The sequence below is a fragment of the Rhinichthys klamathensis genome, unplaced genomic scaffold (assembly GCF_029890125.1).
Source record: "Rhinichthys klamathensis goyatoka isolate OS25496 unplaced genomic scaffold, OSU_Roscu_1.1 h1tg000237l_1, whole genome shotgun sequence".
In the NCBI taxonomy this organism is placed as follows: Eukaryota; Metazoa; Chordata; class Actinopteri; order Cypriniformes; family Leuciscidae; genus Rhinichthys; species Rhinichthys klamathensis.
In genome coordinates this window covers 1193608-1211963 of record NW_026606760.1, presented here as the reverse complement: position 1 = coordinate 1211963, position 18356 = coordinate 1193608, and the positions used below count along the sequence as shown (strand labels likewise).

General features: G+C 41.7%; 1 protein-coding gene across 1 annotated transcript in view; it reads right to left on the bottom strand.

Moving 5' to 3' along the window:
• The window catches only part of LOC130100290 (titin-like), a 118718-nt gene that overhangs the window by 25929 nt on the left and 74433 nt on the right, over positions 1-18356 (bottom strand). Inside the window, exons 135-137 of the mRNA XM_056265676.1 lie at positions 17764-18351; positions 17337-17639; positions 89-17257 (exon numbers count right to left, since the gene is read on the bottom strand). Coding sequence (XP_056121651.1) covers positions 89-17257; positions 17337-17639; positions 17764-18351 — 18060 coding nt within the window. The remainder of the gene's footprint in view (positions 1-88; positions 17258-17336; positions 17640-17763; positions 18352-18356) is intronic.

Below are 18356 nucleotides of genomic sequence, written 5' to 3'. Positions count from 1 at the left end.
AATCATATTTAAAACAGAAAGAATACATATATTCTGAAACCTATTACTTTCTAATTTTAAGACAAATAAATGTGGTAATGGTTTATACCTGTGATCTTGGTTCCATCTTTAGTTTCAGTTGGTACACCTGTCCCAAACTCATTTTCTCCAGTAACTCTGAAGTAGTACATTGCACCTTCTAACAAGTCTTCAACCTTGTATGTTAGACTGTGACAGTTGCTTGTTACACATACCCAGGCCTTTTTGCTTGCTTCACGTTTCTCAACATGATAAGCCTTAACAGCATCTCCTCCATCATTCTCTGGAGGTGCCCAAGTAACTGTAGCAGAGTCTTTTGTGACTTCTGTAATCTTCACGTTAGTTGGTGGTCCTGGGGTATCAAGGACTTTGACCACCATGGGCAAAGATGCAGTTCCAACACCATTGTCCAAAGTAACAATGTATTGTCCAGAGTCATTTCTTGTTGCTTTCTCAATAGTAATAGATGTGTATGTTTCCGTTGTTTCTATGCTTGCCCTTGCTTTCAGATCAATTTCCTCTTTATTCCACGTAATTGAAGGAACTGGCTTTCCCTTAAATGGTGCCGTTAAAGTGAACGAATTGCCATGCTTGACTAATAAAGTCTTTCGCATCTCAATGTCAACGTCAAACTCAGGTTCCTCCTTTCTCTCAGTTGCTGACTGGGGCTCAGAGACAGGTGACTGCTCACTGACACCAACTTTGTTGATTGCTTTAACAGCAAATACATACTCTACATCAGCTGCAAGACCAGAAATGGTGAATTCATTGCTCTTTGTCATCTGAATAGCCACTATCCATTCCTCATCCTCAGATTTCTTATATTCTACAGTGTATCCTAGGATCTGTGCACCACCGTCAGATAATGGCTTTTTCCAGGCAATAGTGATAGAATTCTTGGTATGATCCAGAATCCTTGGTTTAGTTGGTGGGGATGGCACCAAAAGCTCATCCTCTGCTCTTGCTGAAGGAGATGGGTCACTGGCTGGACCTAAACCTGCCGCATTTTCAGCATAAACTCTAAACTCATATTCACATCCTCTTCTTACTTTTGATATCACAGCTGTTAGGTCTGTCACAAGCTCCCTGTTCACACGAACCCAGTGAAGACCAGATTTCTCTCGCCTTTCAATTATATATCCAAGGATCTCACTGCCTCCATCAGATGCAGGCTTTGTCCAAGTTAGATTAATTTCCTCACTGGTTACACTTGTAATTTCAACATTTGATGGGGCTGTTGGGATAGTGTATGGATCATTGACCTTGACAATTTCACTTTCAAGGGCTTCACCAAGTCCAAACTTGTTGACAGCTAATACTCTGAATATGTACTCATTTCCTTTCAGGAGCTTAGTGACCTTAAATGTTGTGGTTTTGACCTCTCCATGTACAAGTGTCCATGCCAGTCGGCTGGTCTCTCTTTTCTGAATAACATAATGCATTATTTCAGAGCCACCAATTTCTTGCGGTGGTCCCCATGACAATGTGCACTCCTCTGCTGTGAGGCCCGTTACTGACAATGGCCCTGCTGAAGGTCCTGGTTTATCAAGAATAACACAGTTTACTGGTGTTGTGACACTTCCTGCAACATTCTGCAATGTCAAAGCATACTGCCCAGAGTCACTCCTTTTGCAGTCTTTAATTAATATCATAGTACTAGTATCTGATCCAGTTATCTGAATTCTTGCCTTGTGTTCAATTGCATGTCCATCTTTTGACCAAGCTGCAACTGGAAGAGGGCGCCCTGCAATGTCAGCATTAATCTTCAGGGTTTCCCCAGATTTTACCACCACAACATCTCTGAACTTGACATCCATCATAATGCGTGGTGGATCTACATTATCTTTAACTGTAATAGGACCAGTGTTGTAGGATGGCTCACTGAATAGTCCAGCAGCATTCTTTGCAATAACACGGAAATCATATTGCTCATCCAATGTAAGGCCAGTAACATCAAAGTAAGTCTCTACAACATTGGTAAAATTGCATCTTATCCAGCGACCCTCTGGGAGATCTCTACGTTCAATTATGTAACCAGTGACTTTGGCTCCACCATCATATTCAGGCTTTGTCCAAGAAAGAGATACAGAAGATTTGGTAATGCTAGTTATCTCAGGTTGACCTGGAGGATCACAAGGATCTCGTGCAGCTATGGCCTCGCTGGCTTTGCTTGCCTTGCCAATTCCAGCAATATTTTCAGCATAGATCCGGAATTCATACATCATACCTGCCTCAATACCCGTTACTTTGAATTCAGTATCCTTGATGAGTGTCCTGTTCACCTTTGTCCAAAGAATACTGCTTCTCTCCTTGCGTTCTAAATGATAGCCAAGGACTGTGCTACCACCATCATTAACTGGCTCATTCCATGTGACAAGCATGAAGACCTTGGTGGCATGAGCAACACGGGGCGTAGAAGGTGGGCCAGGCTGTTTGAATGTGTACTCCGCAGTAATGCCTGGAGAGTCAATTGGCTTGCCCTTTCCATACCGATTCACTGCATAGATGCGGAACTGGTACTCAGAACCTTGTGTCAATCGAGGTACCTTGATTGAGGTTCTGGCAACATTTGTTGAAACAATCTGCCACTCTGTTGTGTTGGTATCTCTCTTCTCAACAATATAATTATTGATGGAGCATCCACCATCATATTCTGGAGGGGCCCATGACAATGTAATACTGTCAGAAGTCACAGCGTCAACCTTCACTGAAGCTGGTGGCCCAGGTTTATCAAGAACAACAATGCCGATATCTGTGGACATGGTGCCTGCTGTATTAGCAAGAGTGAATTCATATTTACCAACATGTTCAATAGCAGCTTCTTTGATGACAATTTTGCTTGACACGATAGTGTTGACAATTGAAAGAGAGGTTGTTTGCCTCAAAGGAAGGCCATCCTTCTTCCATGAGACAACTGGCTTAGGCCTGCCTCTCACAGGAACTTCCACAGTAAGATCAGCTCCAGCTTTAACACTGTAAGTATTAAACAACAGATGAACAGAGGGTTCAATTTCAATATCTTTAGCTACAACAGGTACACCAAGTTCTTGAGGCTCACTCTTGCCTTTCTCATTCAATGCAATAACTCTGAATGAATATGTTTCACCAGGTGTTAGGTTGCTCACAGTAGCCTCTGGAACCTTAACTGTGCAGCTTACACCCCATTTGTCACTAGTCTTGGTTTGCATCTCTACATTGTAGCAGATGATTTTACTGCCTCCATCATGGACAGGCTTCACCCAAGTAAGTGTCACACTATTCTTTGTGACATCCACAATAGTTACTTTTCCTGGAGGCATAGGTACCTGTGCAACCTTAATAGGATTCTTTGTTCCTGCCATCACACCAAAGCCATACTCATTAACAGCACACACACGGAAGTAGAAAATGCCTCCTTCCTGCATTTCCTCAACTTTAAAGGAGGTCTGTGTGCAGTTGCTTGTGACAGTTGTATAAGCTTTTCTTATAGATTCTCTCTTCTCAACCACGTAATTGGTTATTTTAGCCCCGCCATCTGTAAGTGGTGGGTCCCAGCAGAGAGTCACTGAATCTTTCTTTACATCTTTCACTTCAAAATTCTGTGGAGAACTTGGTGTATCAAGCACCCTGACATTCACGAATGCAGATTTTGTGCCACTCTTATTCTCAAGTGTTAAGACATATTTTCCACTGTCAAATCGGTTGACATTGTCAATTACAAGCATGGTGTATGAACTTGTGGACTCAATCTGAGCACGCTCAGTTAGAGTTCCATCATCCTTTTCCCATTTGACGGATGGCTCAGGTCGACCTCTAATTGTAATGAAAAGACGAAGGGATCCTCCTGCACGAACAGAGACAACTTTTCTGAGGTCAGCATCAAGTTCAATCTCAGGTGCTTCAATTTTTTCAGATGCAGTCACCGATCCATGGACATCAGCAGGCTCACCAACGCCTTCAGAATTAATTGCACAAATACGGAAGTTATATTCAGCATTTTCCTTCAGGTTTTCAACTGTGAGGCGTGTTGCTTGAATACCAGCTGCAGGTGTGCATATGATCCATTCCTCTGAAGAAATCTCTTTGATCTCAACAATATAACCTTTAATATATGAACCACCATCTGTAGCGGGTTTTCCCCAAGACAGAGAGACAGATGAGTTTGTGTGATCTGTCACTTTAGGGTGATGAGGTGGACCTGGGGGAGTTGTGGCATTTATTGCTCTATAAAACAGTGATAAGTCACTAGATTCTCCCACACCAGCTTCATTCTCAGCAGACACACGGAATTCATAGAAATGTCCCTCTGACAGACCAGTTACTTTGAAATGCAGATCTGAAAGCTTCTGCCGGTTGCATTTTGTCCATCTTACACCATCTTTGTCACGCTTCTCTAAGTGATAACATGTAATTTCTGTTCCACCATTGCTCTCTGGGGCACCCCATGACAAAGTTATTGAATCCTTTGTTATCTCACTTGCCTCTGGTGTTGATGGTGCACTTGGTGGCTTGTAAGGATTGCATGCAATAATTGCCTCAGATTCCAGAGGTTCACCAATGCCATATTTATTGACAGCCATAACTCTAAAGATATACTCATCACCAGACAGGAGCTTGGTCACTTTATAACTCACAGTAGGAATGTTGGAATCAACAACAGTCCATGATAGCCTGCTAGTTTCCCTTTTCTCAAGGATGTAATGAGAAATATTAGCACCTCCATTCTGAGATGGCTCAGACCAGGACAGATGACATTTATCAGACATGATGCCAGCTACTTGTAGCGGTCCAGCTGGTGGACCTGGTCTATCAAGAACTTTTACTGTTATTGGAATTGTTTTTGTTCCACCACTGTTGCTTAAAATTAGGTCATAGTGTCCACCATCCAATCTAGTACAGTCTTTTATTGTAATAGAAGCATGTTTTTGTGTACTTCTTACTTCAATGCGCAGTGTCTTATCCATTTCCTTTCCTTCTTTTAGCCATTGAATATCAGGTGTGGGTTTTCCATGTATATCTGCATCCAAAACTAAGTTGTCTCCAGAATTGACAACAATGACATCCTTGTACTTAGGATCCATTGAAACACTAGGAGGTTCAATTTCATCTGTAGCAGTAATTGTCCCAGTGCTGTCCGAAGGCTCACTGAAGACACCCACTGCATTTCTTGCAATTACTCTAAATTCATACTGATTGTTTACTGTTAAGCCTGTGATTGTAAATTCTGTCTCAATTACATTGGTAAAGTTTGCCCTCATCCATCGGCCCTCAGGCAAATCTCTTCTTTCAACAATATATCCAGTAACTTTGCTGCCACCATCATACTGAGGCTTTGTCCACTGAATCTTAATGTGGTTCTTAGATATTGCAACAGCCTCAGGCGTTCCAGGGGGATCACATGGGTCACGGGCAACAAAGCTCTCTGAAACTTTGCTTGCTCTGCCAATACCAACAATGTTTTCAGCATATACTCTGAATTCATATCCAATGCCTTCTTCAAGATTGCATATTTTGAAAAGAGTATCAGTGATAAGGGTTTTGTTTAGTTTTGTCCATAGAATACTTGTTCTTTCTTTACTTTCAAGGTGGTATCCAATCACTGAACTGCCACCATCATTGACTGGTTCATTCCACTCAATTGTCATTTGATCCTTGGTGGCAGATTTCACATGTGGAGTACCAGGTGGCCCAGGTGGTTTGTAAGGATACTGCACAACAATGGACTTTGAATCTAAAGGAGCACCCTTACCATATCTGTTCTCAGCAATGACTCTAAACTGATACTCAGCACCAGTTTTCAGCTTGGTAATTTTGAGGGATGTCCTGGCAACTGATCCAGCCACAACTTGCCAAGTAGTTTCAGTGTTGTCTCGCTTTTCAACAATGTAATGCTTTACTTGGCAGCCCCCTGTATACTCTGGAGGTTCCCATGAGATGGACACAGAAATGTTGCTTACTTCGTTCACTTTTATTGGTCCTGTGGGTGGACCAGGTTTATCCAGGATAATAATACTGATATCTTCTGTAACTGAACAAACACTGTTTGTTGCAGTAACTGCATACTTTCCAAGGTCATCTTTACAGGCTTCAGTTACCTGTAGTATTGTCGATGTTGGTGTGTTGGAAGTAGTAATTCTCGATGTTACTTTAAGTGACTGCCCATCCTTTGACCAAGTGATCTTTGGTTTTGGACGTCCAAAAAGAGGTATTTCAAGTTTTAAATCCTTTCCAGATTTGACACTATATGTATTGAACTGCAACTTGAAGCTTGGTTCAATTGTGAGGTCATTGGCAATAACTGGAGCAGCAAGGGGCTTTGGCTCACTTTTGCCTTTCTCATTGTAGGCCAGAACACGGAACAAATATTCCTGACCACCAGTTAGTCCAGTGACTGTTCCTTCACATGTTTTTACATTTGTTGCTACACCCCATTTGTCAGTTCCCTTTGGCTGCATTTCAATCAAGTAGCCTGCAATCCTACTACCTCCATCATGCTCTGGTTTTTCCCAGGCCAGCGATGCGCTTACTTTTGTCACATCAGTCAACATAACCTTTCCAACTGGCTGAGGTACTTCAGATGCCTTTGAAGCAGTTTTTGTTTCAACTGACAAACCAACACCAAATTCATTTTCAGCCATAACTCTGAAGTAATACATGGCTCCCTCTGCAAGATTTTCCACCTTATAAGTTGTCTTGCTGCACTTGGTTGTTACATTTGCATAGGCCTTTCTTGTGGATTCACGCTTGTCAATAACATAATTCTTGATCTTTGCTCCTCCATCAATAAGTGGTGGTTCCCAAACAAGTGTGACAGAGTCTTTCTTGACATCCTTAACTACAAGGTTTAGTGGTGCTCCAGGTGTATCTAACACCTTAACAGCAACAAAATCAGATACAGAGCCACTGCTATTCTGTAGAGTCACAGTGTATTTTCCAGAGTCCCTTCTATCACATGAGTCAATTGAAAGCTGGGTGAAGTTAAGACCCTTTTCAAGCACTGTCTTTTCTGACAATTCACCTTCATCTTTAGTCCATTTCATATCTGGTACTGGTCTACCTCTAAATGGTACATTGATTCTTACTGATCCTCCAGCGCGGACAACAATGCCTTTCCTCAGCTCTGAATCAAGGTGAATTTCAGGGGTCTCCAGCTTGTCCTCAGGCTTGGAAGTTCCTGCAATAACCGCAGGCTCTCCAACACCTAATTTATTAATGGCACATATTTGAATCTTATATTCTTGTTGTTCTGTTAGCTTAGTGATTTCAAATTTGTTGACACGTAAGCCAGTAGGGGGAGTGCACATAATCCATTCTTCCTCTTCAGCTTTGCAGATCTCAACAATATATCCTTGAATTGCACATCTGCCATCATTAAGCGGTTTTCCCCATGCTACTGTAATTGAAGTCTTGGTGGTATCAACAACATGTGCATGCATGGGTGAGCCAGGTTTGTATTTGGGATCACAAGCCTTGTAGTATGAAGTTGGCAAGCTTGGTTCTCCAATTCCAGCTGCATTTTCAGATGACACTCTGAATTCATACTCATGATCCTCAATGAGGCCATGCACTCTGAAGCATACATCAGTTACTTTTTGTCTGTTGCATCTTGTCCATCTAATTCCAGACCGGTCTCTCTTCTCAATTATGTATCCAAGAATTTCACTTCCACCATCAGTATCTGGTGCACTCCAGCAAACAGTCATGGAGTCCTTTGCAATATTTGTTACCTCAATAATTTGTGGTGATCCAGGGTGACTAAATGGATCTTTCATTATTACAGATGGTGCGCTAATTGGCTCACCAACACCATAACTGTTGGCAGCCATGACACGGAATATATATTCATTACCTTCAAGGAGCTTTGTCACTTTGTATGTTGTTGTTTTGCAGTCATTACAGACCACAGTCCAAGCAAGTCGACTTGTCTCACGTCTCTCAATAATGTAATGAGTTATAGTGTTTCCTCCATCATCAAGTGGAGCACGCCATATTAGTGTGCATTTATCACTGGACACACCTCTGACATGAAGACCATCTGGTGGGCCTGGTTTATCAAGCACTTTCACATTGAATTGAACATTCTGAGAGCCAGCAATATTAGTGAGCTGAAGAGTGTAGTTTCCACCATCTTGTCTGACTGCATCTTTTACTATAATTAGTGCTCTGTTGTCAGTGTATTTGATGTCACATCTAATTGTGTTTTCAAGCTCTTTGTCATTCTTAAACCACTGGATTGTGGGAACTGGCTTACCATGGACATCAGCATCAAGTTTGAATGTATCTCCTGCATTCACATTAAGAGTCTGTGTGTATTCTGGGTCAATTGAGAACTTTGGTGGCTCTACCTCATCCAATGCAGCAATTGGTCCACTATTATATGATGGTTTGCTGATAGTTCCAACCGCATTCTTTGCGATTACCCTGAAGTCGTACTTGGCACCTTCTGTCAGCCCAGTGACAGTAAAATTGGTTTCAATAACATTTATGAAACTTGCTTTCATCCAGCGTCCCTCTGGAAGATCACGTTTCTCAACAGTATAACCAGTGATAACACTTCCACCATCATACTCTGGCTTTGTCCATTGGATAGTTATGGAATTTTTGCTCACATGGACAGCTTCTGGGGTTCCAGGAGGATCACATGGATCACGAGCAAAGAAGCCCTCTGAGATTTTGCTGCATCTGCCAATGCCAACAATATTTTCAGCATAGACTCTGAACTCATATTCGATACCTTCCTCTAAAGGACTGGTTTTGAATCTTGTTTCTTGAATCAGTGTCTTATTTATCTTTGTCCAAAGAATGCTGTTTCTCTCCTTCCTTTCAAGATGATATCCAATAATGTTACTGCCTCCATCTGAAACTGGCTCATGCCACTCAACAACCATATGGTCCTTTGATAGGCATGACACAAATGGAGTTCCTGGAGGTCCTGGTTCTCTGTATGGGTACTGAGCAACAACAGCTGAAGAGTCCAAAGCATAGCTCTTGCCATACCTGTTTTGAGCAATGATTCTGAATTGATATTCAGATCCAGTCTTCAGTCGTTGTACTTTAAGTGTTGTTCTTGCCAATGAAATTGCAACGTTCTCCCATGTTGTAGTAGTTGTGTCTCTCTTTTGCACAATGTAATTTGAAATTGGGCAACCACCAGTATACTTTGGAGGATCCCATGACAATGTAACAGTTGACACAGTTATCTCATCAAATCGCACAGGGCCAGTTGGTGGGCCAGGTTTATCAAGAGTGATGATTTCAATGGTTGCATCCTTTTGTCCAACAATATTGGACACATTTATTCCATACATTCCGCCATCTTCTCTTGCTGCTTCTTTGATGTTAAGAACAGTGGTGTGTGCTGTATTAGAAATGTTAACCCTTGTTGTGAATTTCAGGGCTGCACCATCCTTTGTCCATGTGATTTTTGGCTTTGGACGACCAGAAACTGGGATTTCAACTTGAAGGTCCTTTCCAACAAGAACACTGTAGTTGCTAAATGCAGGTCTCGCATCAGGCCCAAAGACAAGGTCTTTTGCTTCCACAGGGACAGCAAGTGTTCTTGGGTCACTCTTTCCTTTGTCATTGACTGCAACTACTCTAAAAGTGTACTCCTCTCCAGGGTTCAAATTTTTGATTACAGCTTCCAATGTTTTTACGTTGGCACAACCAGACCATTTATCATTACCCTTGACCTGCATTTCAACGAGGTATTGAAGTATTCTACTGCCACCATCATGAACTGGCTTTTCCCAAGAAAGAGACACACTTGTTTTAGTAACATCTACAACACTTAATTTTCCAGGACACTGTGGGACCTCTGAAACCTTCAAAGGATCTGTGATATCTGCAGGTAGCCCTACACCATATTCATTTTCTGCAAGCACTCTGAAATAGTAACTGCAACCTTCTTGAAGTGGTTCAACTTTCCATGAGAGTTTGTGGCAATTTGTTACAACGGCAGAGAATGTTTTTCTTGTACTCTCACGTTTCTCAACAATGTAATTTTTTATTTTTGCTCCACCATCTAAAAATGGAGGCTCCCATGTAAGAGTAACAGATTCCTTTGTAATTTCTTTCACTTTGAAGTTGAGTGGAGCGCTTGGAGTGTCAAGGACTTTCACAATAATTGTTTCAGATTTTGCACCCGCAGAGTTTTCTGCAGTCACAATATATTTACCACTGTCTGCCCTGTTGACTTTATCAATAACAAGAGAAGTGTGACTGCTGGTGGTCTCAGTCTGTGCTGTTTCCTTAATCTGCTCACCATCTTTTTCCCATTTGATTTGTGGGGTTGGTCTTCCTTTGAAAGGGATGAACATCCTAAGAGAACCTCCAGCTTTAATACGTACAAGCTTTCTAAACTCAGCATCAATATCAAGATCTGGATCCTCTGTTTTGTCCTCTGGCAGAATGGGCCCGGTGACATCAGCATGCTCCCCAACACCAACCTTGTTAACGGCACAAACCCTGAATTTGTATTCCTGTTTTTCTTTCAGATTTTCCACAGTAAAGCGTGTGAGTTTAACACCTGTTGGTGGAGTGCACATTGTCCATTCTTCGGCAACTGCTGATTCACCTGCAGCCTTTCCTTCTTCTATTGGAGTCTTTACCTCCTCAATGACTGCTTTTACTTCACATGCTTCAACAATATATCCCTGGACTTCACAGCCACCATCATAAATAGGCTTTCCCCATGCAAGTGCAACAGATGATTTTGTCATATCTAACACTTTTGGATTATGGGGAGGACCTGGCTTGAATACAGGATCCAGGGCTTTATAGAATACAGTTGCAGAACTTGCCTCACTAACTCCAGCAGTATTCTCAGCAGAAACTCTGAATTCATATAGATGCTTCTCCATGAGTCCAGTAACTTTAAATGTGAGGTTAGTAACTGTTTTCATGTTGCATCTGGTCCATCTAATGCCTTCCTTGTCATGTTTCTCAATAATATAACCAGTGATAGGAGTACCCCCATCATTTGTTGGGGCCTCCCAGGTTAATACCATTGAATCTTTCTTGACATTATAAACTTCTACTCCTTTTGGTGCATCTGCGGGTGTAAATGGATTCTTGATAACAACTGCACTTGATTGGAGGGGCTCACCAACACCAAATTTGTTCACTGGAAAAACTCTGAAGATATATTCATTTCCTTCTAGGAGTTTTGTTATTTTAAGATTTACAGCTTGGACTTTGGGTTCAACAACTGTCCAAAGCAGTCTGCTAGTCTCTCTTTTTTCAACAATATAATGACTGATCTTGCTGCCACCATCTTGTTTAGGTGGATTCCAAGCAAGGCAGCACTGCTCACTGGTTACACCTGTGATAGAGATGGGTCCCTCAGGTGGTCCAGGCTTATCCAGGACACATATATTGACTTGCACAGCTTTCTCTCCTCCTGGATTTTGCAGCAGTAGAGTATATTGACCTCCATCAGCAAGTTTGGCCTCCTTTACAGTCAAACAGGAATAGTTATTTGTGCTTTTAATTTCACGATATATGGTGTTTCCAAGTTCTTGCTCACCCTTCATCCAACAAATTGCTGGTATTGGTTTTCCATGAACATCTGCATCAATCTTGAAGTTGTCTCCTGCATTTACAACAATTGTTTGAGTGTACTCTGGATCTATGCTGATACGTGGTGGTTCAATCTCATCCTTTGCCATGATAGGTCCAGTACTATATGAAGGATCACTGAAAACTCCAGCAGCATTTCTTGCAATGACACGGAGCTCATATTTCTGGTCCTCTGTAAGACCTGTTGCAGTATACTCAGTCTCTATGACATTGGTGAAGTTTGCTTTCATCCAGCGTCCTGCAGGTAATTCCTTCTTTTCTACAATATATCCAGTGACTTTGCTTCCACCATCATACTCTGGCTTGGTCCATGCAATTGTAATAGAATCTTTTGTGATTCTAACGGCTTCTGGTGTTCCAGGAGGATCACAAGGATCTCTGGCAACATAGCCCTCAGAGATCTTACTAGCCTTCCCAATGCCAACAATGTTTTCAGCATAAACTCTGAATTCATACTCCATGCCTTCTTCAAGCCCTGTGGTCTTTAAAGTTGTGTCTTGGATTAGGCTTTTGTTTAATTTCATCCAAAGAATGCTATTTCTCTCTTTTTTCTCAAGGTGATATCCTAAGATTGTTGCTCCACCATCAATGACAGGTTCATTCCACACTATCACCATACTATCTTTTGTGGAAGACTGCAAGAAAGGTGTTCCAGGAGGGCCCGGTAGTTTGTAAGGATACTGTGCAACAACACATTCAGACACGAGCAGAGAGCTTTTTCCATATCTGTTCTCTGCTGCAATTCTAAATTGATATTCAGAGCCTGTCTTCAGTCTTCCTGCCTTAATTTGAGTTCTTGCTATATTTGCTGCTACAACCTGCCAATTAGTTGTTGATGTGTCCTTCTTTTCTACTATGTAATTATTAATGGTGCAGCCCCCATCATACTCTGGTGGCTTCCAAGAAATGGTAACACTGTCGGATGTTACTTTATCAACTTTAACAGGGCCTGTTGGTGGACCAGGTTTGTCAAGAACAACGATTCCAATATCCACTGTTGTCTCACCAGCTGTATTTGATAGTTTGACATTATACTGGCCAACATCATCTCTACAGGCCTCTTTGATTACTAAATTCAGCTGTGTATCCGTAGAGGAAAAGTTAACCCTGGTTGTTCGTTTAAGTGGAACACATTCCTTTAGCCATGAAATGGCAGCTTTGGGACGAGCATTATATGGAATATCAATTGTCAAATCCTCTCCTGCCAGGACACTGAATGTGGAGAACAACATCTTAGCGGATGGAGCAATTACAAGGTCCTTTGCAATCACAGGCACACCAATTTGACGAGGATCACTGGTTCCCTTTTCATTTCTTGCAGAAACACGGAACATATACTCTTCACCAGGTGCAAGTCCAGTAATAACTGCTTCAGGTACCTTGACAATCATAGCTTGTGTCCATTTTTCACTCCCTTTGCTCTGCATCTCTACAACATATGCAACCACTCTACTTCCTCCATCATGTTCAGGTTTTTCCCATGATAATGTTACACTCATCTTTGTGACATCCTGAAGTGTAATCTTGCCAGGGGGAAGTGGCTTCTCAGACACTTTAACAGATTCACCGGTCTCAATAGGAAGACCAATGCCATATTCATTTTCTGCTAGAACTCTGAAGTAGTAGTTGCATCCTTCTTGGAGCTGGTCAACTGTCCAAGTAGTTTTGTGACAATTGGCATTTACTGTAGCATATGCCTTTCTTGTAGCCTCACGCTTCTCAACAATGTAATTCTTAATTTTTGTGCCACCATCGTTAAGTGGAGGATCCCAAACAAGTGAAACAGATTCTTTAGTAATCTGACTTATTTTAAAGTTTTGTGGTGCTCCAGGTGTATCTAGAACTCTAACTATCACAGAGACTGTCTTTGTTCCAGAGCTATTTTCTACAGTCAAATTGTATTTGCCACTGTCAAATCTATTCACATTTCCAATAACCAGTGATGTAAAAGATGATGTAGTTTCAATGGTAGCTCTGTCTAAAGGCTCATCATTCTCTCTTGACCATTTGGCCTCCGGTGTTGGTCTACCTCTAATTGGCACAAAAAGTCTTAATGTATTGCAAGCTCTGATGCTCACAATCTTACGAAGTTCAGCATCAAGGTCAGCCTCTGGTGGTATGAGTCGTTCCTCAGCTTTGGGTGAACCTGGTACAGGTGCTACATCTCCAATACCCTCGCTATTTAAAGCTGACACATTGATTTTGTATTCCTGATTTTCTTTAAGATTTTTAATTGTAAATGATGTTCCTTTTACACCATCTTTAGGAGAGACAATTGTCCATTCCTCCTCTTCAGTTCCAGGGAGACAGGTCTCAACAATATAGCCAGTAATTTCAGAACCACCATCATAAACTGGTTTGTTCCATGCAAGCGTGATGGAAGAACTTGTTGTGTCCAGGATTCTTGGATTGCCAGGTGGACCTGGTTTGAAAAGACTATCTGTGGCCTTGACAAATGGTGATGAAGGACTGGGTTCACTTATTCCTGCTGCATTTTCAGCAAAAACTCTGAATTCATATTCATGGCCTGGAACAAGAGCAGTAACCTTGAAATGCAAGTCAGTAACATTCTTCTTGTTGCATTTTACCCAGCGCAAACTAATCCTGTCTCTTTTCTCAATGCGATAGTTGGTGATTTCACTTCCCCCATTGCTAGCTGGTGCACCCCAACAGAGAACTGCTGAATCTTTAGTGACTGCTGTTATCTCAGGTGTTTGTGGAGGATCTGGTGGTACATATGGATTTTCTGCAATTATTGCTTCAGACTCAAGAGGTTCTCCAACACCATACTTGTTAACAGCCATAACTCTGAAAATGTATTCATTTCCTTTGAGCAACCTTGTTGCTTGGTACTGATTAACCCGCAATTCGGATGCCACATTTGTCCAAGCAAGTCTGCTTGACTCACGTTTTTCAATAACATAGTGTTCAATGTTTGCACCGCCATCATCTGTAGGTGGATTCCATGTGAGCACACACTTTTCGGCTGTAACATCAGAAACTGCCAGAGGTCCTCTAGGTGGTCCTGGTCTATCAAGAACCTTCACATTGAAAACATGCTTAACAAAGCCACCAATGTTTGTTGCTGTCAGAATAAACTCACCGCCATCCCTTCTGACAGAATCCTTGTTGATCAAGACTGATGTCATTTCTGTCATTTTAATCTGTAGTTTATATGTGTTTTCAACATCTTTTCCATCTTTTGTCCAAACCATGGATGGTAATGGCTGGCCTGCAACATCAGCTTCAAGTTTGAACAGTTCTCCGGCTTTGACAAGGACAATATCTTTAAATTTAGCATCAACCATAATTCTTGGTTCTTTAATGTCATCTTTGCAAATAATTGGGTCTGATGGATCTGATGGGTTACTAATAGAACCTGCTGAATTTCTTGCAAGTACACGGAATTCATAAGATGCTTCTTGTGTTAGACCACTTATTGTGAAAGTGGTTTCAATGATATTTGTAAAGTTAGCTCTTATCCAGCGCCCAGCTGGAATATCTCTTTTTTCTACAGTATAGCCAGTAATTTTGAAACCACCATCATACTCTGGCTTTGTCCACTGAATAGTGATGGCGTTTTTCGACACATGTATTGGGACAGGTTGACCAGGTGGATCCACTGGATCAAGAGCAAGCATTGGTTCAGAAGCTTTGCTTGGTTTTCCAATTCCAGCTATGTTTTCCGCAATCACACGGAATTCATATGCCACACCATCCTCTAGTCCTGTAGATTTGAATAGATTTCCGACCACAAGTGCCTTGCTAATTCTGTGCCAAACAATACTGTTTCTCTCTTTCCTTTCAACATGGTAACCAATGACGTCGCTTCCCCCATCAGAAACAGGCTCATTCCAGCCAACTGTTATTGTATCCTTAGTGAAAGCAACAACATTAGGTGTTCCAGGTGGCCCAGGCACCTTAAATGGATATGCAGCAACCACTGACTCTGAGGTTATTGGAGGCCCTGTACCATATCTGTTTTTGGCCTTGACACGGAATTGATATTCAACTCCTGTAGTTAAACGAGTTGCTTTAAATGTTGTACGAATAATTAAAGAGGAAAGTTCTACCCATGTCTGGCTGGTAGTTTCCCTTATTTCAACTACATAGTTATTGATTGGTACACCTCCATCATTTTCAGGAGATTCCCATGAGAACTCAATGAAAGTACGAGATATTTTGTCCAGTTTAATTGGTCCCTTTGGTGGTCCAGGCACATCATGCACCTTTACTCTGATGCTGTCTGTGACTGAGCCAACAATGTTCTTTCCTGTCATTGAGTATATTCCACTGTCACTTCTTAAACATTCATTTATGATCAAGATAGTTGAGGTAGAAGTAGTTTCAATCATTGTTCTTTGTGTTAATTTGAGGGCTTGACTGTCTTTCTGCCAGGAAACTGTTGGTTTAGGACGTCCAGAAACAGGCACCTCAACCTTTATATCAGCACCGGCCTTGGCAATAACTGTCTTCTGACACACACCACGGAGGTCGAATTCTGGTTCTGAACTTTGTTCTCTGATAACAACAGACTTGCTTACACGAGGATGACTTCGCCCAGAGCTGTTTACGGCCATCACACGGAATACATACTCTTCATTTTCATTAAGATTTTTTACAATAAAGTTCAAAGTCTTCACAGTTGTCACATGGGCCCACTGATCTGTACCTTTCTTTTGTGCCTCAATTACATACCCAGTAACTCTACTTCCACCATCATGTTTTGGTTTAGTCCATGCAAGATTAACTGTGTGCTTTGTGACATCAGTAAAAATGACATTTTCTGGTGGAGTTGGTGCTTGAGATACTCTGACTGGGTCTGGGGTTTCAACTGCTTCACCAATGCCATACTCATTTTCAGCAAAAACTCTGAAATAATATTCCAAACCCTCTCCCAGATCAGAAACTCTGACAGAGCATGTCTCACATTGTGTGATCACGGCAGCATATGCCTTGCGAGTAGACTCTCTCTTCTCAATGATGTAATTGGTGATCTTGGCACCTCCATCAATAAGAGGCATTTCCCATTCCAATGTGATACTCTCTTTGTCAATTGCTTTAGGTTTCAGACTGAGTGGAGGCCCAGGGGAGTCCAAAACCCTTACAACCACCGAAGCTGTCTTCTTTCCAGCAGCATTCTCTAATGTTAAATCATATTTGCCTGCATCACGTCTATTACAGTCAGGAATGACCAACAGGGTGTATGATTCAGTACTGTCAATGATTGCACGAGTTTTCAATGGTGAGTCCTCTTTTGTCCAAGTCACTGCAGGGGTTGGGCGTCCTTTAATAGGAACAAATATACGAATAGAGGCACCTGCCCTAACAACTAACGTTCTTCTGAGTTCTGCATCAAGTTCTAAATCAGGGATTTCTTCACGTTCCACAATTTCAACAAGATCCTCTGTTTGTGCCGGTTCACTGACACCTATTGTATTCATTGCACTAATTCTGAAATGATACTTCACTCCAGCTTGCAAATTGGGGACAACAAACTCAGTTATCCTCAAAGGCGTAGTTGTATCTTTGATCCATTCTTCTTCTCCCTCCTTTTTGTGTTCAATAAAGTATCCTGTGACTTCCATGCCACCGTCACTAAGTGGTTTGCCCCAGTGCAATTCAGCTGTTGTTTTTGTTGTGTCGGTGACTCTTGGGTTGACTGGAGGACCAGGTACATCTGGAAAGTAATAAAACACACGTAAGGAACATATTTGTTATCATATCAAATAATCATAAAACAATAAATAATCACTTACCTGCAACAAGCTTTGTCCTCACAGGCACTGAAGGTTCACTTGGCTCACCAAAACCAGCCTTATTCTCAGCAGTTACTCTAAATTCATATTCAACTCCCTCTTTCAGCCCTTTCACTTCAAAGTGGAGGTCAGCAATTGTTTTCTTTGATGCTCGTGTCCATCTCATGCCCTTCTTTTCTTTCCTCTCAACCATGTACCCTGTTATATCACTTCCTCCATCATCGGCTGGTCTTTTCCAAGCAATGGTAACAGAATTTCCATAAACATTTTCAACTTCTGGCTTGGCTGGCGGTCCTGGGGGACCTGAAATAATGAATATATCTTTTGAGAACCTTATTGCATTACATATGCAGTTGTGCAGCATCACACACAAAGGAGAAGTAAGGAAGTAATATATGAGAGAAAGAGTTTTTAAAAATAAACATACCATATCTATCCACCATTTTCACTGGCTCAGAATGAGAGGCATCACCAGCTCCAGAATTATTGACAGCAGAAACCCGGAAGATGTACTCATTTCCCTGAATAAGTTTATTGGCAACAAAGTGGCAGTCAATAACCTTTTCGGCAAGAATGGTCCAAAGGAGACGGCTTGTTTCTCTTTTCTCCAATGTGTAATATTTGATTGGAGATCCTCCATTCTCATGAGGTGGTGTCCATGTCAAAGTGACCTTTTCAGAAGAAATTCCGCTTGCTTCAACTGGCCCTGGTGGACCAGGAACATCTAAAATTGTTACTTTCACATTTTCCTCTTTGACACCAAATGGGTTACTTGCTGTGATTGTGTACTCTCCTGAATCCTTCCTACTGGCATACTTGATAGAAAGAGTAGAAGAAGAAGTTGTAGTTTCTATCTGACACACATCTGAAGGCTTGAAATACTTTCCACACTTTGACCACATAGAGGTTGGTTGGGGTTTGCCCAGAATGCTTGTTGCAGTAATCACAATTGTATCTCCAGCTTTGACAGTAAGCCCCTCCTTGACTGTTGGATCGATTATAATTGTTGGTGCCGCTGCA